The sequence below is a fragment of the Ochotona princeps genome, chromosome 14 (assembly GCF_030435755.1).
Source record: "Ochotona princeps isolate mOchPri1 chromosome 14, mOchPri1.hap1, whole genome shotgun sequence".
Classification (NCBI taxonomy): domain Eukaryota; kingdom Metazoa; phylum Chordata; class Mammalia; order Lagomorpha; family Ochotonidae; genus Ochotona; species Ochotona princeps.
This window is the reverse complement of record NC_080845.1, coordinates 42,211,751-42,236,302: the sequence shown is the minus strand read 5'-3', so window position 1 is coordinate 42,236,302 and position 24,552 is coordinate 42,211,751. Positions and strand designations below refer to the sequence as shown.

Genomic DNA, 24,552 nt, shown 5'->3' with positions numbered 1-24,552 from the left:
TATATTTGTTTCTTGCTTTCTTTACTGCATTTAAACAAGTATGTTGCAAGTCTTTGAAAAATTTTGCCATGTGGATGAATGCATAAATAAGTAAAATTAAATCTGATAAATTTCATGTTGTTATTGCTGGGTGTTTTAAAATAACATTACAGTGAAAAGTATAGCATTATATAATTATATTGACAAGCCTAATTAAAATGCTATTTCTTCCTTGAAGTCATATTTTTTTTTTTTTGCTGTGCTTACATACCTATGGTAAAGTTGAGTTTATATTGTCCTCCATAATGATTGTACTAGTATACATTCTTACCAGCAATGGATTAAGGTTGTGAATTTGTTTTCTATCAGTCCTCATCTATAAAGTTTTTCCAAAATGCATGTCTATGTCTTACTCCAGAGAGTAGATCTTGACATGTTTACATTGAAAGGGCTCTCAGATGATCTGGATGTTCATGAGTGACCATTCCTGGAAATATAGATGGTATTCTGTTGTTCAAATGGAGACTTATCACTTGGGCATCTGGCTTTTGGGCTCCAGATGTTGAGTTGTGTTTCCCGTACAAGAAGAAGTGTTTGGCAAAGAATTATGTAAGCTGGAATAGAAAATTATTATTTTAAAAAAAAGAAGTTGAATGTGCTTGTGGGTGATATATGATATACCATGAAGTTGATATTCCTGACTTACTTGCTTTGTTGTGTGTTTGACTCAGTGCCTGGCTAACGTGTGACATGACTTGCAGGTCAGAAGCTTCGTGTGTTCAAATAATGGCACCATTTCTTTGGTATCTGTATTGTGAACCATTCCAGCTAGAAGAATATGCTAAGCTGCGACAAGCCCTGTTGAAAGTCTTACTTAAACCCCGGGGTCTTTGTGATAAAGAGCAGCCATCAATGTTGGAACGACAGATTCTTCATCTGTGTTGTGATATGCTTCCATGTTTACAGGTAAGGTCTGCTTTCTTCAGTAGAATCATCATTGGCCTGCGAGTCTGGTGATAGTTATCATTTTATGTAAAGTAGCTCTGAATCCACGTGACTTGCAAGCTCAGTGACAAGCCTCATTCTAGAAATGCTTGCAAGTCTTTTAGATAAAAGAACCAATTCTGGAATTAACAGTAATATGGACAAGTACTATGTTAACTTAATTTTCAACACAGTCCATTTTTAGATTAGGCATTAAATTTTTCTTTGTTTTAGAACAATTTATCTCATGAGTTTAGTTTTTGTGCTATATACACTGGGAGAATTACAAGAGGATAGAAAAGACCTTTTAGTGTCAATTTAAAAAAAAATTTGGGCACAGTAGATGAAGTCATTTATTACCTGCATTCTACATTGGATTTTTTTTAAAGATTTATTGCAAAGTCAGATATATAGAAAGGAGGAGAGAGAGAGAGGAAGATCTTCTGTCCGATGATTCACTCCCCAAGTGACCGCAATGGCTGTTGCTGCGCCGATCCAAAGCCAGGAACCTCCTCCAGGTCTCCCACATGGGTGCAGGGTCCCAAGGCTTTGGGCCATCCTCGACTGTTTTCCCAGGCCACAAGCAGGGAGCTTGATGGGCAGTGGAGCTGCCGGGATTAGAACCGGCGCCCATATGGGATCACGCCTCGTTCAAGGTGAGGACTATAGCCTCTAGGCCACCGTGCCATGCCCCAACATTGGATTTTGAATTTTCTGCAACTGTTTCCCACCTCAGCCTGCTCTTTTGATTCAACTTCTTGCAGATGCATCAGGGCAGCAGGAGATACTGGCTCAAACACTTGGGTTTCTGGCACCCACATGGGAGATGCACGTGAAGACCCTAAATCTGGGCTCTGGCTGGATTCCTTTTGGCTATTGTGAGCATTTGTGGAGTGAATTAGCAGATGGAAGTTTTCTGCCTCCCTGCCTTTTGAAATAAATATCATTTATTTACTAAATATTAGTAAATAGTTTTTAAAAAAGAGAAATGTGTCTGTGTGCAGATACAATTATGACGATGCGATTGGCTAGCCTGTTGTTAGGTGGATGCCAGTTTTCACATATTCCCTAAGGGCAGGTACTGTGGCCTCCAGGGAGTCCCCAGGGTGTCCCAATGGAGCCCCAGTTTAGTAAATACATTAACAGAAAAAAATGAAATCTTAGAATTCTAAGTAGATGGATGTAAAGTGGTCATCAGAGATGTTGATAAAATGCTAAAATGTTTTAGATTGGGAATTTGGAGAGAAATTTGAATGTTATTTCCGGAAATGCCAATAAAAAATTTTTAGTTGTTAGCATGTTATGATTTTAATATAGTGATTCAATCATTAGGCCATCCCATAATTGGATTTAGCTGTTTTTCTGGAATCTGAGCACCAAGCAGCCTAGCTTTTGGAGGGAATCTGGGAATATATTTCACAGTGATCATTTGAGGTCACAGATGACCTGCTTTAACTGTGTTATGAAAGAGTGGCTAGAGTGAATCTTTCCTTTGTGATTTATAAATATGCTTTCCTGTAATCAAGGCAAAGAAAAGTTCATTAAAATGAATTGTCTTATGGCTTTTTCCAAAGCTTTTGTTTAGTCTGGGAAATAAAGCAATGTAGAGGCAGAGTATCTTGAGTTAGGGTACATTTTTTCTTTTTTTTTTTCATACCATGCTTATATTGCCCAGCTTTATGCACTTTGGTGTTTGCTGCCTTGCTCTTCCACCTTCTCCTCCTCTCTTTCCCCTTTCCTTTCTCCCCCCTCTTCTTCCTTCTCCTTCTGTTCCTTTCCCTCCTCCTCCTTTCCCTTCGCCTATTCTTTTCCCTCCTCCTTTCTTCTTCTTTTAAAATAGATATATTTTAAAATGCATATATATATATATATATATATATATATATTTTTTTTTTTTTTTTTGGAAAGTCAGAGAGAGGAGATAGAGAAAAAGATTTTCTTTCTGCTAGTTCACTCCCCAAGTGACCTCAATGGCCAGAGCTCAGCCCATCTAAAGCCAGGAATCAGGAGCTTCTTGCAGGTCTCCCATTGGGTGCAGGGTCCCAAGGTTTTGGAGTGTCCTCTACTGCTTTCTCAGGCCATAAGCAGGGAGCTGGAAGGAATGTGGAGGAGCTGGAACATGAACCGGCACCCATATGGGATTGTGGCGCATGCAAGATGAGGACTTTAGCCACTAGGCTACCATGCTGGGCTTTATGAACCTGTATTGACAAGACTACATATACCTAGAAATGGGATCTAAAGATGCTTTGTGGGAACTGTGGCATTTTGACATAATTAAGCTATGAGAAGTAGGGACAAATTATCCAGAGTAGTAATATAAAACATAAGTACTTGACAAATTAGCATTATTAGAATGAAGAATCAGAATTTGGAAGTGGTCTTAGAAGAAGGCATAATCCAGTTCTCCAGTCATTGCGGTGTTTTAAACACTGTGTAAAAGATGACCATACTGTGGTTAGTTGGATATTTTAGTGATAGGAATGATACCATTTGGAAAGCAACCGGTTTTTTCTTAGAATGAATTTTTTGTTAACTTTCCCTTTAATTATTCATTAGCTTTTATTCTTGGAACAAAATAGCCTATCTGGATCATTTCTTAGCTTGTTTTTCTTCCTTCTTCCTAATCTGCCTTCCTCTCCTTTATTGTTCTCCAGTCTTCGTGTGAAATATTTTCCAGACTTACCACACTTGCTTGCTGGGATCTCTTGTTTATTGATACTCACAATGTGGTGTTATGAAATATTTCTCTTAGAGTTGAATACAAAGCTGACTTTTATTGAGCACCAGGATAGAATCATAATTAACTAAAATAATTTTTTTTTAGAAATACTCTTGCCATCCTGTTACTTATTATGAAGGTGTGGCCATAAAATTCACATTTTGTTTTCTTTACTAATTGCTTTTCCATTTTATGGAATAGTCTTTTTCATTTTAATTATGATTATTTCAAAAGTTTTCTTATTTATAATTTCATTGTGTTAAAGATAAGAAAACCCTAAATGATAACTTTCTGGCAATGCCTTTTGAGTTTTTTTTTTAATATGGAAAATTTCAAGTTTGAACAAAATGCACTTAAGGAAACATATTGCCAAATAAACATTTGACTTTTCTTGGCTTTGAATCTGTGTCTTCTATTTGGTGAACTTTTACATTTCCCACTATATGAGGGTGTATTAAAGTTTTTTTGGGGGGGAAGTGGATTTAAAGATGTGCATGGTGAATTTAAAAAAATGATTTGTTTGTTTGAAAGGCAAAATGATGGAGACGGAGAGAGAGGAAGATGGTGGGAGGGAGGGAGGAAAAAAGGGAGAAAGAGAGGGAAATATGATACATCCACAGGGTTTAGTCCTCAAATGGCTGCATGGCCTGGGTTGGTACAAGCAGAAGCCAGGACCAAAACATTATCCTAGCATTCCATAGAGATGGCAGGGGTACAAGCCATCTATATGGGCTATCTTCTACTGTTTTCCCATGTGCATTAGCAGGGAACTGAATTGGAAGAACAACTAAGACTGGAACCGGCACTCCAATATGGGATGCTAAGCTTGCAGGCAGCAGCTTCACCTGATTCCTAGCGCAAAATTTTTTGAAATCTAAATATATGAGTGTTCTTCAGGACATTTGTGGACAATGCAAATTACTAAAAAATTTTCATGGTCTTAAAAATGTTTTTGCCCCCAAGTCAACTTTTGATTCTGTTTTCCATCAACTTTTTGGAATATCTTTATATTTGCAAAAGAGTAAAATAATTTAGTTATTATTTATATATCATTTTAAAATTATTAGGAACTATTTCTTCTCTGCATGTGTATGTCATCATTTTAAGTTATTATAATGCTAACAACTGGTGAAAGTTACAGCTAGTCAACTGTAGGCTTTCTTGAGCAATTTAAGAGATAGAAGGCTCCTGATTGAAGCAGGTGTTCATTGTTTATAATTTCTGGGAAATGCGAGTGTGTGTGTGTGTGTGTGTGTGTTTTGATCGGGACAGCTGGGTTTGAATTGAACTGAGATCTAAGAGCACCCAAATCCCTCCTATCCAACATATTCGCTAGTGAAAATGATAATGTACCATTTGAATAAAGTCACTTATTCATAGGTCAAATTTGGAAATGATACTCATTTAAGGCTGCCTGAGGAGATCTCTTGCAGCTGAAAGGTTTAGTGGTGTGTCCGAATAGACTACTGACCTTTAACTCCTGGCTATCTCTGTTGGAGCTGCAAAAAGGGAGAGTTCATTTGTAGACACCAAAAGTAGCTTTAATTAATTTCACTCAATATGTTGACACAGCAGTATAATTTGTTGTAAGACATAATGCTTGTAGAGAAACTATAAAAGTAAATGAAAGAATTTGTGCCAACCAGCAGTAACAAAGAATGACAAAGAAAGAGGCAGAGTTGTATAGTATAATCTTAAGTTCTGATAACCTCCTTCATCTCCGTTAAAACTATTTTTTTAGATTTATTTTTGTTTAGAGAAAAAGTAGTTTATGTCAAGGGATGCTTGTATGTCTTATCCTTTTCTTTGAATATTGTTTTAATATTGAATAATACTGTTTTCCAACAGATGGAAGATTTGATACAAACAACAGAAGTGATGCTTTTTACTGAAGAATTATATTCAAGTCTTTCGCGTCATCCTGTTTTCTGGAAAGTTCAGCTTGCTCAGCTGACCCTTCAACTCCTGTGTGTCTGTGAAGTCAGTTTAAAGATAACTGGGGAATGCTCATCTTTCATTCGCCTTTTAGAGCACAGTGTTGAAGTTTTGAAGGAGGTGAGGATAGTAAGAAATTATAATGTATCAGCAAGTGTGAGTCTTAGAGAAACTAAGTGGTATGACTATTATATATTATGGGGATTTGATCTAATACCAATGATCATACTATTGTAGTTTAGTACAAAATATGAAGCATCAAATTCTTTTTGGAAATCAGTTAAGGATCCACTTTGATAGATAGATAGATAGATAGATAGATAGATAGATAGATAGATATCTTTTTTCCCTTTATCCATGTGTGATATGTGTGATGCAAGTACTGGTCCTTTACCATATGCCAGGTTCCATAAATTGCATAGATGAAAAGGATGCATTTTATGACCTCAGAAGGCTCAGGTCATAAAAATAAGTAATCATAAAATTATGTGAGATAGATAGTGTTATGGGTATATATTTAGAGATAATGGGAACACAAGGAAAGTAGGGCATGATGCAGTCCACAGGTTCAGAGGCTGTTCTAGCTCAGAGAATGGTGCATCCAAAAGCAGGCTTGTGACAGAATAGGCAGGCATGACCTGCTCAAAAGATTCGAGTATGTGGAGTGATACAAGGAGGGGAAATTCTGGGCCTGTCTTCCATGGAACATACATGACTTTACGTTTTATTTCCTAGGCAGTGTTATGCTGTTGAGGGCTTTTTAAGCAGAGATACACCCCCCATATTTCTTATGTGGAAGGGCATTTTTGTGGGGCAGAAGATTTTGAGTAGAGTGGTACCATTAGAGCAGAAAGTGACAGTAGTGTTTTAGTTAGATCTGCCATGGAAAATACTTTCAGATTTGGACAAGAACAGATATTTGTTTCTCATGGTTCTGGAATCTGAGAAATGCAGAGTCAGGGTTCTGGACACTTCTGTTTCTGGGCTATCCTCCTGGGTTGCACATGGTTTCCTGCCTTCATGCTTGGTCATAGAATGGCAGAGAATGTGTGAGCTTTGTGATTTCTTCTAAAAGGGACACTGATCTGGCTGGATTAGGGCCCCATCATTATGACTTCATTTCACCTGAAGTATATCCTGTGTATGTTTTATAGGTCAAATATGTGATTTTCGTGATTCAGGCTAGAAGCTTATGCTGAAGTTACAGATTTGTGGATGTGTCTGGAGGTGGGAGGTTTCTTCAAGGGATTGGATGGCAAGGCTTGTGATGGAATGCCAAAGATCATTGACATTTAGAGTGTCCTGGCAATGAGGCGCTGGAGAAACTGACTGGAGAGATTTTATGGGAAGTAGAAGAGACAACAAGAATATCAAAAAAGGGGTGTTTGACTGGCATGTCTTGTGGAGAGAAGACGTAAAATTAGGGATTGAAAGGTATTTTAGGAAGCAGCAATTAAATTTATTGGTCATATTGGAGGAAGCAGTTTCAGAAGAATGGTGGTGATGGATGTAAGTGGAATAAGGGACTGAATGCCAGCTGAAAAAATTAGGGTGAGTATATATTTGGTATTATCTGGAAGTGGAGAAAGGTTCAGGTATAGCATTTGTCAATTTGTCAATCTTATAATAATGGTTTTATATAAATTGAGACTCTATTGTATGTTATATAATCATGCATAATTATAATTATATTGTATATGATTGAATATATTACACATTATATAATAGACATAATTATATGTTTCAGATAGGTAACTGGTTATATATTAAATGGAAAAAATTGTATCAACCCCCAATTTAGATGTATAATTATATATAATTGTAACATATGATATAATGGATATGTTTTATAAGAGTATTCCATAATACAGATAATATATCTAAATAGATAATTACTTTTATCTGAGCTATGTTTCCTATATTCTGGGTTTTACTGAGTGCGTTCTCATTTTACACTGTATCATGTTTCTCTGTTTAAAGTTAGAGATTTGATTAGATTTAGCTTTTTTTTTTTGCCATTGTCTCTTTTAAAAAATTTTAGCTTATTTACAAAATGTGGGAAAATTTCATGTGTTTCACAATATAGATTTAGAAACAATGCGATATTTCCCACTGTACCATTCCTCCTGCCCAGGTTCCTTGCCATTGCCCATCCTCTCTTTCCTTCCTTTTTTTTTTTTCATTTTCTAAATGATTTTTTTTTAGTTTTATTTGAATGCAGATTTTACAGAGAGAGTAGGAGAGACAGAGATACAATTTTCCATTCATTGGTTCCACTCCCCAAAAGGTTACAATGGTCAGAGCTTAGCTGATTTGAAGTTGGGTACCAGGAGCTTCTTCCAGGTCCCTCACATGGGTGCAGGGTCCCAAGGACTTGGGCCATTCTCTGCTGCCTTACCAGGGTGTCAGCAGAGAGCTGAATCAGAAGTGGAGCTCTCAGAACATGAAGTGTGCATTTAGAATGTTGGAGCCACAGGGTGTAGGCTTAGCCAGTTGTGCAACTGCCGCAGCAACCTTGTTAAAATTTAAAATAGTATAGTTTCAGTTTTAGGTAAAGAATTTAACAAGTAGTAAGTAGGAAAAAAAACAAAAAAAGCAAACAAGCAAACACAAAAACAAAACACCATACTGTTCCTCAGGAGCATAGATGTGGGGTCAAACAATAACCAAAATATAAAATGTTAATCTTATAGTGATTGCATTTTTGTTACTTTGTATATTTGTTACAACATATCAGAGAAAAGAAAATATTTGCCTTTTGGGAAATGGTTTATTTCACTAAGTGTATTGGGTTCCAGTTGTATCCATTTTGTTGTAAAGGACAAAATTTCATCCTTTTTTATGGCTGAATAATATTTTATAGTGTGTGTGTGTGTGTGTGTGTGTGTGTGTGTGTTTTCTCTGTCTAGTCACCTGTTATGATGTTGTGATTTTTGAAATAAATCTCAGAACCCTCCGGAGGATTCTGGAATAAAGGGGCAAACATTTATCTATGGACCCCTATTGGCAGCTTGTCAAGGTGTGGCCTGTAGATCATTAACTTCCCCAAACTTAAAGGACTCCCTGTTCTGGAATGGAGTGAGGCAAGAGGCTTATGAAAGGCGAGTAGAACCATAAGGCTGCCTCAGTGCAGAGCCATTTGCTACCGAAGGAGTTATAGTATTTACAGTGGGACATGATGCTTGTTTTTCCTCTCTCTCTCTCTCTCTCTCTCTCTCTCTCTCTCTCTCTTCCCCCCATTCCTTCCTTCCTTTGGTTTTTTGCTTTCTTGGTTTCTGTATCTTTTAAAATAAAGGTTTATGGATTTTTATTTGAAAGGCAGATTTACAAAGAGAGAAAGAGACAGAGAAAAGGCCTTGCATCTGTTGGTTCCCTCCCCAAATGAATGCAGTGGTCCACGCTGATCTGATTCGATCTGAAGCCAGGAGCCAGGAGCTTCCTTGGGGTCTTCCACATGGGTGTAGTTCCCAAGGCTTTGGGCCATTCTCCACTGCTTTCCCAGGCCGTAAACAAACAGCTGGATATACAGTGGAACAGCCAGAAAATAAGCTGGTACCCATTTGGGATGCTGTCACCTCCAGGCTGAAGATTAGCCAGTTGAGCCATTGAGCTGGTCCCCAACAGCACAGGCTTTCATTATAAATGTCATTAAATGGTACAGTACCTTGGCAATATTTATATTAAAAAATAAGTCAAAGAACTTGTAACCTTTAGAATTATGAGTAACTATAGTGTTATCTGGTCCAAAATATCTACGATTTATTTTTTCTTATTTTGGTATGTCGAATCTCTATCTCATTCTCTTCCACTCTCCTGAACAGGCCAGTCCTTTTTTGTTCCCTTCCTGGAGAAGGCTATTTCCACTTATGTCTCTTTAGCTTTATATTTTAGCCACTATAAACACGTCTATTTTATTTCAAAATCCAAAAAACTACTTTGTGGCCGAATACTGAGAGCTTGAGTGAAAAAAGCTTTCCGGTATATTGTTAGTGGTGTGATGATATATAGTGTGTATGTTGGTTTATTGCCCTCTGATAGTTAAGAATTGTTTGATCTCGACCATATTCAAAATATCGAACATACTTGTGTATTGTACCCAAAGATACAGTTTAGAATTTTTATGACATTTTTTTAAAACCCACAGAATAATTTCTGCCTTTGCTGTTTTTAGAAATGTCTATAAATAAATACATTAAAAATTTCTGCTTTTTGGTTAAAGTCATTCTTCAAATGGTGAAACTTTGTTTAGGGTATTTATTAATTTGTGCCTAAGTTGATATTATCTGTAAGATTATAACTTCTGAGCATGCTGGAGTATATTGCTTTTTCTCAGGTGTTACTTTAAAAGGGTTTTTATATTTCAGAAAGCTAATTTTAATATGAGGGATCCTTTAGTTTCATTTATATAATTTTCCCAGAAACCTCAAAAAATCTTGTTACTTACATTTTATTAGAATCTAATGTTTATATCTTTTTCATTTCATTAATATAATTTACAAACTTAATGATATTATTTTCTGACGGTTTTTGCTTTGCTACATTAAAATATATTTAATAAATTACTTTAGTTAAAAATAATTTCTGCTTTCTGGCACTAATATTTCTTTTATTATAGTAACAAGATTTATTAGAATGTGTTTAGAATAATTCATTATAAGTTATATAGATTAGTCATGTCTGTACTTGAAAAACTGAGCTACTTTTCTGAAATGAAATATTCTTGAATTTGATATTTTGTGTAATATCCAATGGTTTGCAAAAATCAGCATTTTGCACACTTGTCAGTTTACTGGATTAGGGAATTTTCCCTCTGAATTATTTTGGTTTGTAGTCTGTTGGTTTGTGACTAGGTGAAATATTATTTTTAGCTTATTTCAGACCATATAGTATTCATTCATTCTTCAATGGAGCTGATTAGCTGTATAAATAATTTTGAACAATAGGTTTATAATATTTGATATTGAATGTGCAATTCTTGGATACATATTATAGAGCCATGATCCTGCCAACTTTTTCAATGAATCCTCTCTCCCGCCCTGTTCTTACAGGATTTTCCTGTTGATCTGGTCATAATTGGAATAGCTGTACTTCTTCTACAGACGCCAGCGAGTCAGCAGAAGCCAATCTTAACCCTAGGTAAACTAAAATAGATTCACCGGAATCCAATTTAGACATGGCATGGATGTTGTGGAGAGTTACTTGAATAGTATTTTATGCCATCCTTTGAATTATCCTGTTAATTGTTATCAAATAAAATTTTTGTTTCCTAGCCCAACTAGGTGTTTCCTTATACTATAATTTACCAAATAACTTGACTGTTTGTTAGTAGCTTTTCTGAATTCTCTTACAAATATATTAAAGGGCATCTCAATCTTATTCTCAATTGGGCAGCAAAGTGAGAAATAACATAAAACCCTTGAAAGTAAGTTGTTGGCAGTTTTTTGTTTGTTTTGTTTTGTAAACTGTAGCTTTAATGTTCATGATTGGAGCTACATTGAATAAAATTTAATTTGTATTATGTGTTACTAGAAAGTACATATTAAGAAAAACTGCATGGGTCAAAATCCTTTTTTCACCAAACTAACTTATCTTTTATTTTCATATTGCTTGGACATTTTGAAGTAGACTGATATGAATTTAGCTGAAACAAACGAAAGATAATATTCTTTTGATTGTCCAGTGTTGATTTAAAGAAAGGTGAATGAAGATGTGAAAGGGAGGTAAGAATATTCCAGTCAGAAAAATGTGGCCAAGAATCAAATTACTTGGCCTTGTAATGGGCAAACAAGTCATACCTTTAAAGTACAAATCTACATTACTGTTGCCTCTCTTTACATGATCCAGTATAACCCCTGTAATATTGAGGGGGATCTGTCTAAATGATGTTGTACAGTACCGCCAGACATCCGTATTTTTAAAAAATGGTGAGATGCATTCACTGTTGGGTGGCTTATTCTGGGTGTTCGGAGCCATCAGAATTTTGAAAGTGAATTACACTTTCATTTGTTATCTGCTTGGGAAATGTCTTTTGCACACCAAGGGGTCCTTTGCTCCTGAGACTTTGCTTCCTACCCAACTTTTGCTTGCTGGCTTTGTGCTCATTTATGCCCTGATCTGGGGTGGGTTTGCCTGCTTTTCCCCTTAGAGTAAGTAGTGCTGCTTCTTGTGACAGTTGTGGGTTTCATAGTTTATGAAACAGCTTGGTTGACATATAATTTATCTATCATAGCATTCACCATTCTAAAGTGTTCAATAAAACACTTCTAAGTAAATTTACTATTTGTTCAGCACACATCACAGTGTAGCTTTAGAACATTGCCATTACCCCCAACATTTCTTTTTTTTTTTTTTTTTTTTAAAGATTTATTTTATTTTTATTACAAAGTCAGATATACTGAGAGGAGGAGAGATAGAGAGGAAGTGGAGCTGCCGGGATTAGAACCAGTGGCCATATGGGATCAAGGCGAGGACCTTAGCCACCAGGCCACACTGCCGAGCCCCCCAACATTTCTTATATCCATTTGTAGTTGATGCTCATTCCCACCCACAGCTGCAGACAAATGCTGATTTGCTTTCTATTTCTATAAACTAACTTTTCCTGGGTATTTTGTATGAAAGGATTTTGTTTGTTTTTGGCGCCAAAAATTAAAAGCTATGGACTAAAGAAGCCGTATTTCTAATTCTGAAGACCTACTCCTATGTTGTGGCTAATGTGTAGTGAAAGGATGTTGTACGTTCTAACATTCAATGACATTTTTGTTGACGGGGCCACCTTTTTGCTTTTATAAGTCAGTGTCTCTGATTTGAATTTACCATAGTCAGAGTGAATAAACCATGTTGAAAACTACTGAGTGAATGTGTTGTATTAAAAAATAAGGAAGAATTGTCCTTTCATATATTGAGAAAGAGTATTTAAAGAAATAGAATAAATAAGAGAATATTGATTATTTAAACTTTGCACTGAATTAAGATAATATTGTGCTGGTAATTGCTACTAGTTGGATTATAGATATGAATAGTATCCTTCAACGATAACCTTGATAAAATAATTGTACTTTTGCCTTAACTTATTCTGTTAGTAGTCTTGGAGAAATTCTACATCTAATTTATTACCTGTGTGTGTGTATATTCCTAATGTGTAAGTTAATTTTCTACTCTAGAATTAGCTATTAAAATGGGTGTGACTGCTTCCGGACTTTGAGACTTTGGTGATCAGCTTCTTAGCAATTACAATTGTAGGACAGTCCTGTATCAATTATTTGCAGCTGAGTTTGATCTCTTGGTATGACACTACTAGTATCTCAGGGGATATAAAGGACAAATGTTGACTTGTATTGGAGAAAAATCCATACTGACCTAAAGCAGAGTTGATTTATGCATCATGATATATGTTAGGCATTTTTTCTAAGAATGTCATCAAAGTTTCAGTGATATACATGAAACAGCTTGTTTTAGATGATAATTAATTTCTCATCTTCTTTTTATAAGATTTACTGTGTCTGGCTCAATTTTCAAGGGGAGAGAAAGCATATTACTCTTAGGCAAAACAGCATTTTGTTGGATTATATTAATTTTAAACATGTGAATTGCTCTCTTGACTAATAGCTTTGAAGCTCCTGTCTTCCATTGAGGATCACAAAATACCAAAGTCTTCTCTGGTGCTAGTGATGCCAGTTCTGCAAATTTTATCGTCCAGTACCTTGGAAGACTGTGTGTTTCTGGATGAAGAAGGGCCCTCGAGGCAGCAGTTGGCTCTAAATCTTCTGGAAATGGTGCAACAGGAGTGTTACAGAGATGATTGCCAAAAGGTAATGAGTCCGTCCTAGTTTCTCTTAAAATGTCAGTGTGAGATTTATGTCTTTGAAAATAATCTTACTTCCTGATGAAGTATTTTTGTGGGCTTAAACTCTGTTATTGGTTTTTGCCAGTCTACAAGACAGTGGTTAAGCTGTTAAAATTATTTTTTTGGACTATGAAAAAGGAATGTTGTCCTGTAGTGAAAGAAGTTTTGGAAATGCTGCATAACTGCCTGTGGAGGCTTTGGTGCACATAGTAGTTAATGGTTCCAAGGAATCTTATTTAAACTAGTGATTCTCTGCCATACTTAAACATGGGATTTTTTTGGGGGGGGGCTTAACATGCTTTTTAATAAGTGCAGGATATTGGTAAATCTAGGACAATCTGAAGTGGAAAATGTCTTTAAATGTCCAGGAGTTCTGGGGTAAGAACTAGGCCACCCTACGCTCCCTGCTTATCTGACAGACTGCTGGCCTTCTTCCTTCCTATCCTTTCTCTACAGATAGAGCAAGCAAGCGCTCATCTGTTGGTTCACTGTGCAAGTGCCCACAGGGGCCCTGGACCAGGCCCCAAAGCCTGGCTCAGGAACCCTTTCCAGGTCTCATGTGTAAGGCAGGAAGGTAATCACTTAAGTAATTTCCAACACCTCCAAGAGTCATTAGCAGAAAGATGCAGGCAGGAATAAGACTAGGTCATTAGACTCAAGCACTGTGATACAGGAGGGCAACATTTTAACCCTGAGACTGAAAGCTAGCTCCGTTCAGTCATTTTTAATGTGATACTTATGCTGTATTTCCTGTCATAATGGCTCTGATATCTTCCAATTGAAAGATAACAGATCTGGGCCCGGCAGTGTGGCCTACCAGCTAAAGTCCTCACCTTGAAAGCCCCGGGATCCCATATGGGCGCCGGTTCTAATCCCGGCAGCTCCACTTCCCATCCTGCTCCCTGCTTGTGGCATGGGAAGGCCGTTGAGGACGGCCCAATGCGTTGGGACCCTGCACCCGCATGCGAGACCTGGAAGAGGTTCCTGGTTCCCGGCATCGGATTGGCGCGCACCGGCCCGTTGCGGCTCACTTGGGGAGTGAAACATGGACATCGGACGGAAGATCTTTCTCTCTGTCTCTTCCCCCTCTCTATATCTGACTTTGTAATAAAAATAAATAAAATCTTTAAAAAAAAAAAGAAAGATAACAGATCTGTCAAATACCCTTCTTAGTCCTAGCTATCTTATTGTGGTTTCTCAGTCTCACCTTTCCTGTTAAAATGATGTAAATATATTTTCCTTTCTTCCTGCGTGTTCCATGAGGAAGATATTCTGACTTTGTAGATGAAACATGCTTATGCTTTATTGTACAAGAAGTCTTACGTTTTTAAAGCAAATAAAGGTGTTTTAAAAAAAAATGATGTAAATATATTGTCAGTGTTGGGTTCTAGGCTTAGATTTGCCAGACTACTTCTGTTGGTATTTGAGATTTGCCTTTGGTAAAATGTGATACTACTTGCCACTTCCTAACCCTAAATAAGATAAAGCTAGTGAAACATTGCAAGTTTCCAGGGAGAGAAGAACTACAAAAATGCAAGCTGAGGCCGTGGCTGTTGTTTCATCTGGAAAAGCATATACTTTATTGTATTGTTATGTATTCTCTTAGCAAAAACATGGTGTTGTTATTCCTGGTTTGAGCATGTAGCAAAAACCAGCCTATAATTGCTGGCATGTTGAATGCATTTCAAACTTTGTTAACTGTTTGAACAAAATTTGATAATCTGAAATAAGTATCTTATTTGCCTTTAGAGAACTTTTGCACCAGCCTTAATAGGAGTTCACAAGTGGCCATAACAACTTGAAGTTCCTTCTCTCCCCTTTCACCCCTTCCCACCTCTTCCTTTCCTTTCTCATCCCTCCCCTCCCCTTCTCTTCCCTTCTTCCTTCTTCTCTCCTCTTCCTTCTCTTTTTCTTTCTCTTTTTCTTTTCTTTCCCTTTCCTCTTGGTTTGACGATGATTGGATCTTCAGTTTGGTTATGGGCAGGGCAGAATGTATTGTTACATTTCTTCTCCTTCAAATCCTAAGTGTTATTTATAAGTATCACCCCTGACCCTAATACGGAAGTACTCAGCTTACTATTTGTTCAGGGGTTTGTGTGTGTGAATGTTACTCAACACTAGTAGTTTAACTTTTCTTTTAGCAGCTAGTGAAGAGGGAAGAGGAAGAAGTATCACTAGGGCTATAAAAATCCTTCGTATGCTACTGAGCTGCTTCATTGAGGCTTTAAGTAGATATGATTTCCATTTAAAAAAAAGTTAAGCCACATTTTCCTGTTGATGTTTTCCCGCACCTGTCTGGGAGGTTCGGTATTCCAGACACATCTATTGATTAACTTGCTCTAAATTCTCCAAGTGTGAATATTTGCACAGAAGATTTTCGCTCTTCACTCTGAACTTATTCAAGCCCTGGCTAAATGTTATCAGCCTGCCCCCTAGCTGGAGCTGAACTGCTTTCTTTTTGTGTCCCCAGTCTTTCTGGCGTTACTCAATTGTGCTTAGACAGCCTCACTAAGAGCTTACTGAGGAAAAGTATCTAGGTGCCTTTCTTGCTTTGTCTTCATTTCCTAAAGTGTTTTGAATTTTGCAATGATTTAGATTGTTAGTATTGAAATTTCAAGAACTGTTGAACCTTTTGTCTGTTTCCACAATATGTGTTTCTGCTTTACCTTTTTGAGCTGATCATAGAAGGGCAAGGCAGTTTTCAGCCAGTTGTCAAGCAGGCTATTCTTTCCTGCATCCGTAATGAAATGGTTGACATCCATTCCTTTGTATTTACAGAACCTTATCTGTTGTTTACTACTTGGTAGACAGTGAGTAAATTTTTTTAGTGGGAACACGTGCTTCTGATAAGAATATGCAAGATTGTTTTACTACCTTGAGACTTCTGCATAAAAATCAGAAAGACGTCTGTATAAAAATCATGGATTTGGTTATTTCTATTTCTTTGTAGATTTTATTGTGTTTATTTATGTATTTCAATTGATGACTGAGTTTGATTTAGAACAACATAAATTTTTCAGAAGTGCATTTCTTCTGGTGTGTGAAGACAAGGTTAAATATCCTGTACCTTGTGATTCGGCAATTTTATCTCCATATCTACAGTATTGATAGTCATGACATAAAGTACAAATTTAACTTTTTCCAGTTTCTAAGAATTAGAACATGTAAGAGATCAAACCTAATATTCACATTTCTTTAAAATCAAGTGAAAATAATAAGCCTTTTTGCTTTTATTTTTATTTAAAGACTGTGTGTGTGGGGATAAGTGTTGTGGCACAGGAAGTTAAGCTGTTGCTTGAGGTAGTTGTAGCCCGTATTGGAGTATCTGGTTTGAGTCTTGGTCACCCTGTACTTCCAGTGCAGCCTCCCACTGATGTGCCTGGACTGCTGCAGCTGATGGCTCAAGGATCTGGGTTCCTGCCACTCACATGGGGGGCCCAGATGGGCCTCCTGGCCCCTGACTTTTTCCTGGCCAAAGTTAGGTTTTGCAGGTGTTTGGGGAGTAAACCAATGAGTAAAACTGTCATTATACATTTCAAATCAATGAAGCAATCTTGAAATAGTGTGTAGAAAACAATCCTTTCTCTTTTTGGCTACTAAACATCATATGTAAAACTGTTGTGCTCTTCCCAGGTAGAAGAAAAGAAAACACTAGGTTTTTGTTGTAAAGTGCTCAAAAAATCATCCTCCCCCACCAAAGAATCACGGGGATAAAAGAAAGCATGAATGTGTGAGTCAGGATCTAGTCAGGAGAGAGAAACCACACTGCTTATTTGAACAAGGAAATTAAGTACAGTCGTTAACTGTACAGTGCAGTGTGTTTAGGTGACTGAAAGTTGTAAAAGAGTCTTAAAGGAGTGTTGCAGTAGTAACGGTAGGGAGCAACTTCTACCTCCACATAAGGAGGAATTCTCAAGGAGGAAACTTCCCATCGCTGTGGTCCAGTCTAAAGAGCACACCCAGATGGAGAGAATGTCTCTAGCCTACTGGGTGATGGAGTAGTAAAGGTTGGAGCTGGTCACAGGCAACCACCTACTGGAGTTTCCCACTTGCCTTTGGCAGCTGTGGTAGCAGAACTGAAAGAAGCAATCCAGGAACTTGAAGAGAAGCCTCATTTATCTATGTATTTATTTATTTTTTACAAAAATGTGTTTTTTTTTAATTTACTTAGTTTCATTTGAAAGGCAGATATTGCAGAGAAGAAGAGAGACACACACAGAGAACCGTGCCATAGCTGATCTGAAGCCTGTGCTAATCCTGGCAGTGATCCAGAGCCAGGAGCTTCTTCTGGGTCTTTCACATGGATGCAGGATCCCAAGGCCTTGAGCTGTCATCTGCTGCTTTCCAAGGCCATGAAGAGGGAGCTGGATCGGAAGTGAAGCAGCCTAAGCCTGGACTAGTGCCCATATGGGATGCTGGTGTTGCAATCAGATGATTAGCTTATTGGGCAACTGTGCCAACCCAGAGAAACCTCTTCCTCTAGGCCTCTGTTTTGTACCCTCTATTGACACAATCTAGCATCACATTAGAAGATCAAAAGGATATGTTGGCAAAGTACCATCTGTAGGATGGCAAAAGCCAATTAGGAAGGGTGGATGTGGAACTGAGAATGAGCACTCAGAGCCGCTGGTGCAACCAGTAAGACAAAATCAGGAAAGATTTTTGGGAGGGAAGCCAGGGTGGATTTGTGGCTTGAAACTGTAAAGTAGACTTAGCCAAATTTCTGTCATTGTATTGGAGGGTAAAATTTATGCTTGTAAAATTGTTTTAGTGTAACAGAAGGATCTATGGTTGACTTACTTGAGCAAGGACCTACTGTAGCTTATTTGTGTGTGTTTGTATGTATCTATGTTTTTAAGTAGGCCTCTGATGATGTTATTTATTTATTTATTTTATTATTTCATTTTATGACACAGTTCCATAGGCCCTGGGATTCCATCAAGCCCTCCCCCCATTTTGATTTCCTCCATATTATTATAGCATTACAGCTCATAACCAGTAATAATTCCATCATTGCGGGCATGGACCATGCAGAGAGTCCAGCATCTTATTGTCCAGATAAATTCAACAGTTTCATTGGGAGACCATCCTTGATCTGAGTGTGTATGTATCTTTAAATTAGACATGATCCCTAGTAATAATACAATATTAAGTAATTGTCTTTTAGAGTTATTTTCAATTAAGCAAAAACATTTTGAATATTTGTCTTGTAGCATTTTCAGTTCTTTGTCATTGTCCTGTTTATAGCCAAAGTTAGCATTTTAGCCTGTGTGGCATGCCAGGAGTTGTTACATGAGTAAATTCATATCTTTCACAATAATGTGAAATAGGTGGTTATTATTGTTTTCTTGTTTTGTCATGTCCAGCTGTGGAACTTTAGAGTAGTCAATCTCTCCGACCCAAGACACAGTTGGTAACAAAGCACCTGCTTACAAAGTTGCTTAAGAAGCACTTCGCATGTGCAGACTTCATATTAAGTTGCCGATCATATTAGCTCATTCATTTTTACCACATGCTTTTTGAAGTGGGTGAGATTATTGGTCTTATTTTGCCTAACAGGGAACTAAAGCATGGAGAGGTTAAATAATGGCTTTTGGTGTATTCAGTAAATACCCAATGGGATTTTATATCCCTCACTGCAACCAATTGAAAAACATTTTTATTATTCCTTAAAGGACTGTACCCTTTCTCTCACTCCTCAGGTTGGACAACCTCTATTTTCTTTCCCTTTAGATTTTATTTTCAACATTTTATGTAATTGAAGTATTTAACATGTGGTTTGTAAATGGCATACTTTTACTTGGTGTAATATTTCCAAGGCTCATCCAATGTAGTAACATGTATGAGTACATATCCATTGTATGAATACGTCACATTTACTTTCAATTCACTTGTTCATGAATTTCTGAATTGTCTCTAGTTTTTGGCTGTTATGAACAATTCTGCTGTGAATATTCAAGTGTAAGTTTTTCTACTTATATACATTTTCATTGCTGTTGGATATTTGTTTATAGGAGTAGAATTGCTAAGTATATGACAATTCTGATTAAATGATAAATGCTACACTGTTTTCCAAAGGACTATACAATTCTGAATTTCTCTCACAATATGTTGGAGTTCGAATTCCTCCCCATTCTTGCAACTACTACTATTATCTTTTTTGTTTTAACCACGCTTATGGGTATGAAGTAGCATTTCAGAGTGTGTATGTGTGTGTGTGTTTTAAAGCTGAATAACACCTATTAGATTTATTTATTTTTTACTGGAAAGTCAGATTTACAGAGAGAAAGATCTTCTGTCTGATAGTTCATTCCCCAAGTGGCCACAATGACTGGAGTAGAGCCGATCCAATGTCAGTAAACAGGAGCTTCTTCCAGGTCTGTCATGTGGGTGCAGGGTCCAAGGCTTTGGACCATTCTCTACTTGTTTCCCAGGCCACATGCAGAGAGCTGGAAGGGAAGTAGAGTAGCTGAGACATGAACTGGCGCTTGTATGGGATCCTGGTGTACACAAGGCAAGGATATAGCCACTAAGCTGTGTATAGGGCCCTTCGTTGTGGCTTTAATTTGTATTTTTTGATGGTGTTCTTAAAATATTCACACTGGAAAAATATTCACTTTGCAAACTGGGAAAACCAAGATCAAAGAAGTGAACTTTCCAAGGTTACACAGGTAGCGGAAGGCAGAGCTGAAATTCAGATCTTGGCTATTTGCAAGGGTGGGGAATCTTTTTTTCTCCCAAGAGCCATTTGGATATATGTAACAACTTTTACAAGCCATTTAAAATTATCATCCTAAAATTTAGCCTGCCATAGATTTATTGGGTTTTAGCTCCTGCCTGCAGTTGCCTTGGCAGGGCCAGACTAGATGGTTCCTCAGGTGCTAGGTGGTTGGTGTGTTGGAAGTACCTGTACACTGCAAGAGCCCATGTACTATACTGCCATCCTTATCCTTACCCCTACCTCCCTTTTTGTTGAACTCGGGAATAAATAGCAGTAGTATTTCACTTTTACAAGGCAACATTAAAATAATTGTAAGTTAACTTGTTTCCGAAGAGCTGTTGATTTAAAGTTGTGAACTTCTAAGTCTTTTGCTTCTTTCATTATCGTCTGAATGAAATGAGACTGAGGATGGTTAGGGTTGTTGTTTGGTTTTAACAGCTACTTCCAAATTGTTTCTCTGTTGTCTAGACTTCATGGAAGAGTAGGGCTGGAAAGATGCTTTTGAGTCTTACAATGTGGTGAATGATTAATATTTTTTATATCAAAAACCAGTTCTCCTTTTAAGAGTTTCCAAGTCTGAATCTCTTTTTTTAATCTCCATTTGGTTAAATATATTTACTCACTACTGTAGATGAATGCTATTCTGTGGTTATTGAAAATCTATATTGTTTGCTTATATTCATTTCCTAAGTAGTATCAGATTTCTCTTACTGTGAATACTTAATGTATCTGAGCATTGTTATTAAAAAGCTTTTCAAAACCAATCCCAACTTCTTACTTTTGTAAAAGATATTTTCCAACCATTTAGTGATCATGTAAGTCATTTTTCTCTTTAAATATTTTGAAAAATCTGTATATATATTTAAAGATTTATTTATGTTTATTGGAAAGTCAGTTTTACACAGAAAAGGAGAGACAGAGAAAAAAATCTTCCGTCTGCTGGCCCACTCCCCAAGTAGCTGTGATGGCCAGAGCTGAGCCGATTGGAAGCCAGGAGTTTCTTTTGGTTCTCCCTTGTGGGTGCAAGTTTCCCAAGCTTTGGGGCATCCTTTGCTACTTTCCCAGCTCATATGCAGGGAGCTGGATGGGAGGTGGAGCAGCTGGGACATGAGCTGGGGCCTGTATGGGATTCTGGTGTGTGCAAGGCAAGGATTTAACCACTGAGCATCGCGTTGTCCTCCCCTGCTCTTCCCACTGCCTGCCCCCCTCCCGCCACTTTATTTAATTTATTTTTTTTGAAGGGGGGGGGGGAAGGAAAACTCCTATCCAATGATTCACTCCCTAAGTGTTCCCAGCAGACAGAGCGGACTGAGTGGCAGGAATGCAGTCACTTGAGCCTACCTCACTGACTCCCAGGGTCTTCCTTAGCAGGAGGAACAAGTCAAGAGCAGAGCTGAAAATCAAACTCAGGCATGTTGATATTGAAGGTGGTCTCTTAACTATCACCTTAACCTCTAGGTCAAACTCCTCCCTAAATTATTTTTCTGGGTTTATTTTTCTTTTGTTGTTGTTTATACAGGTGTAATTCTTATAATATCATCCTTATTTCTGAACACTTAGATTTGACAGTCTCCTGGCACTGCCATAGTTTCCCAGGCAGTGGGGCCAAGATTTGGTAGCTTGTGCCAATAGAATACCCCTGATAGCATCTTGGTCTTGAGACCATCCCAACTGCAGCTGTTACTCAGTGGGTCCATTTTGTGACATTTTATTCAGTGTTGTGCCTACTTCCTTCTGTGATAGCCTCAAGCAAATAAAAAGCAGAACTAAACATGGACCTAGTACTAAAGTTGTGTAGGATTGTTCTTCTTTTCCATTTTGTACTTGTATGAGTCCCCCCCCTTTTTTTACTTCTTTTTATTATTATCATTTTATGATACATTTCCATAGGCCCTGGGATTTCCCTTATCCCCTCCCCAGTTCCCTCCGCCTTCACTGAGTTCCTCTATATCATTATAGTATAGTTCTTCATACACAATCGTATGTCCATCATTGTGGGCATGGACAATGGCAGAGAGTTCAGCATCCTATTGTTGAGATACAGTAAACAGTTTCATTGGGAGTCCATCTTGGTCTGGAAGCAGAGACGCATACTGAATTGTATCCTCACATCTGGATATGATAGTGTGTGAGTCTTTTTAATGTTTTATCTTTTGATGCATTTTATGTTTCATAATGACTTCCAAATTATTTTTTATACTCGTAGCTACCAGTTTTACTTTTCTCTTCTTAGAATGACAGTGATCATGTGAGTAGTTTTTTGTGTTTTGCAACTTAAGGCCTTATACTAGGTGCTTCATTGGATATTGTCTCACATGCACCTCAATTCCCCACGAGAAGGTAGTCATTCAGTTTTACAGAGGAGGAAAGTAAGACATAGACAGTATTCATTATGGGTCATAGCTGGCATGGTTGTGTTGAATCCTGGTGTTTTAAATCTCAAGTTCAAGGCTGTTTGTCATTAGTCTGTAAAATCCATGCACTTAAAGAATTTCAGCTTCTTGAGAAAAAGGTGTTTTTAGAGACATACAACTATTTAAGTGTAGGTATTATTTAATTAAATCTTATATTTATTTTCTCTCTCTATATATATGTATATATTTTTTCTCTAAAACCTTTATACGAGTCTTCCTGGCAGAATGACTATTCATAATACCTTGGAAAAGGAGACAACCCAAGTGTCTATTAATAGATGCATGAATAAAAACAACATGTATATCTATACAATGACATATATCTTGTGATAAAAGAATGAGGTATTGATAACACACTACAGCATGGATAAACCTTGAAAACAGTCAAGGTAAAGAAACTACTCACAGTCTCACATGGGATGCTGGCACTTGAGTGTGGAGGATTAGCCTATTGAGCCAGGACACTGGCCATAAGTCTATGAATTTTAAAACTGAGCTGTAACATTTAAAAAGCTCCATATCATAATATAAGTGAATGGTATCTCAACACAGCTGTTACTAAAAATTTTTGTGAAGCTGAATTTTTACTTTCTTTCCTGTCCGTCGTTATTCTCGTCCATGTAAATCATCCTTCAGTAACTGGACAATTATAATCTGCGGAGTTCTACTTCATCTCATCCCCCTCTCCAGGGCTGTAATGACCGTGCTTGCAGGCAGTGCCTTCTGCTGCTCGGTTTCCGTGGCCTCTCCTCAGCTGTTGGGGCACACAGCCCTGTGCGGGGCTGGTACTCTGTTTCCATGAGGAGATATTTCTCAAATGGATTTCAGCATAACATTTTCATTGTTTCAGTACAGAGCTGTCAGGCTTTTTTCTTATTGCAGAAGTTAATCACAGGTATTAATGAAATCCCAGGCCCCAGTGAAGCAACTCTGTTTCTGTCAACATGCTAAATGCCCTCATTCCAAGTCCATCATCTCCCCAGTCTGTGTCTTGTGAGTGGCTAGAACTGGCTAAATGTAACGGTGTTCTGTCTTTTTTCTCGTTGGGGAATACTTCTTCAGTGTAAGTGAATTTTTCCAAACTCTGTTGCCTGTAAATGTTGTGTGTTGACCATCTGCTTCACTTACCCCGTAAGCCTTAACTGAAAATGAATGATAGGTGGAAAGAAAAATTGTAATAGGTGCCCCTAGCATTTCACTAAGAATTGTTTTTTTCTGTGTAGTCTTATGATCTCAAGTGTGTAGGGTAGTTAGGGCAGGAATTCAAAGTTGGTATTCATTTGTTCAAAGGAAGGATTTATTGTAATAAATTGTGAAAAATTATGTGGATGTCAGACATTAGAAAATATATTTTTCTCATCTAATCCTGCCTATTTTGTGTTCTTTTTTCAGAGCTCATGTGAGCTTGCATTCCCTATAACCAGCTTGTATGGCTCAATATTTACACTCCGGAGGATTCTTGAAGTGATGAGAGCAGAGTCTGCAGTGAGTGACTGGTTGGCTTCAGTGGAGTCATTGCTGCCTATTACTACCGTGGTTCCTGGGCCTGTTTTCCTTTTGCTGGCTTACCTCCTTATTGAAGATAAAGGACAAAATCTTCGCAGAATACTGAAGATCACTACGGAATTAGCCGAAGTGGACTCCTCTCAGGTAAAACAAGAAAATGATAAATAATAATGGAGCGGAGGGGGACGCTTCATAATTGGAATTGTTGATTATTCTTACTTCATGGATTATTTTACTGAAACGTTTAAATTATGAGTTGATTTCTTTTCTCCTGTAACTGTTGTTATTGTCCAAATTTCTTTCTCCTTTGACTTGATACATACTTATGAATGGCAGTTCTTTAATGAAAGCACATTTTGCAGGGAAATCTACGTGTAGTGCTATTTTGAGTCTTCTGATACAGGGTCAATTTGCTGTTCTATAATGTTTTTATTAACTGTTGTAACCT

General features: G+C 37.5%; 1 protein-coding gene across 1 annotated transcript in view; it reads left to right on the top strand.

Annotated features, from left to right (window-relative positions):
* Positions 1-24,552, top strand: part of FOCAD (focadhesin) — a 266,859-nt gene that overhangs the window by 51,436 nt on the left and 190,871 nt on the right. Inside the window, exons 6-10 of the mRNA XM_058672241.1 lie at positions 741-945; positions 5,534-5,740; positions 10,669-10,756; positions 13,226-13,428; positions 23,991-24,248. Of these exons, the coding sequence (XP_058528224.1) occupies positions 741-945; positions 5,534-5,740; positions 10,669-10,756; positions 13,226-13,428; positions 23,991-24,248 (961 nt within the window). The remainder of the gene's footprint in view (positions 1-740; positions 946-5,533; positions 5,741-10,668; positions 10,757-13,225; positions 13,429-23,990; positions 24,249-24,552) is intronic.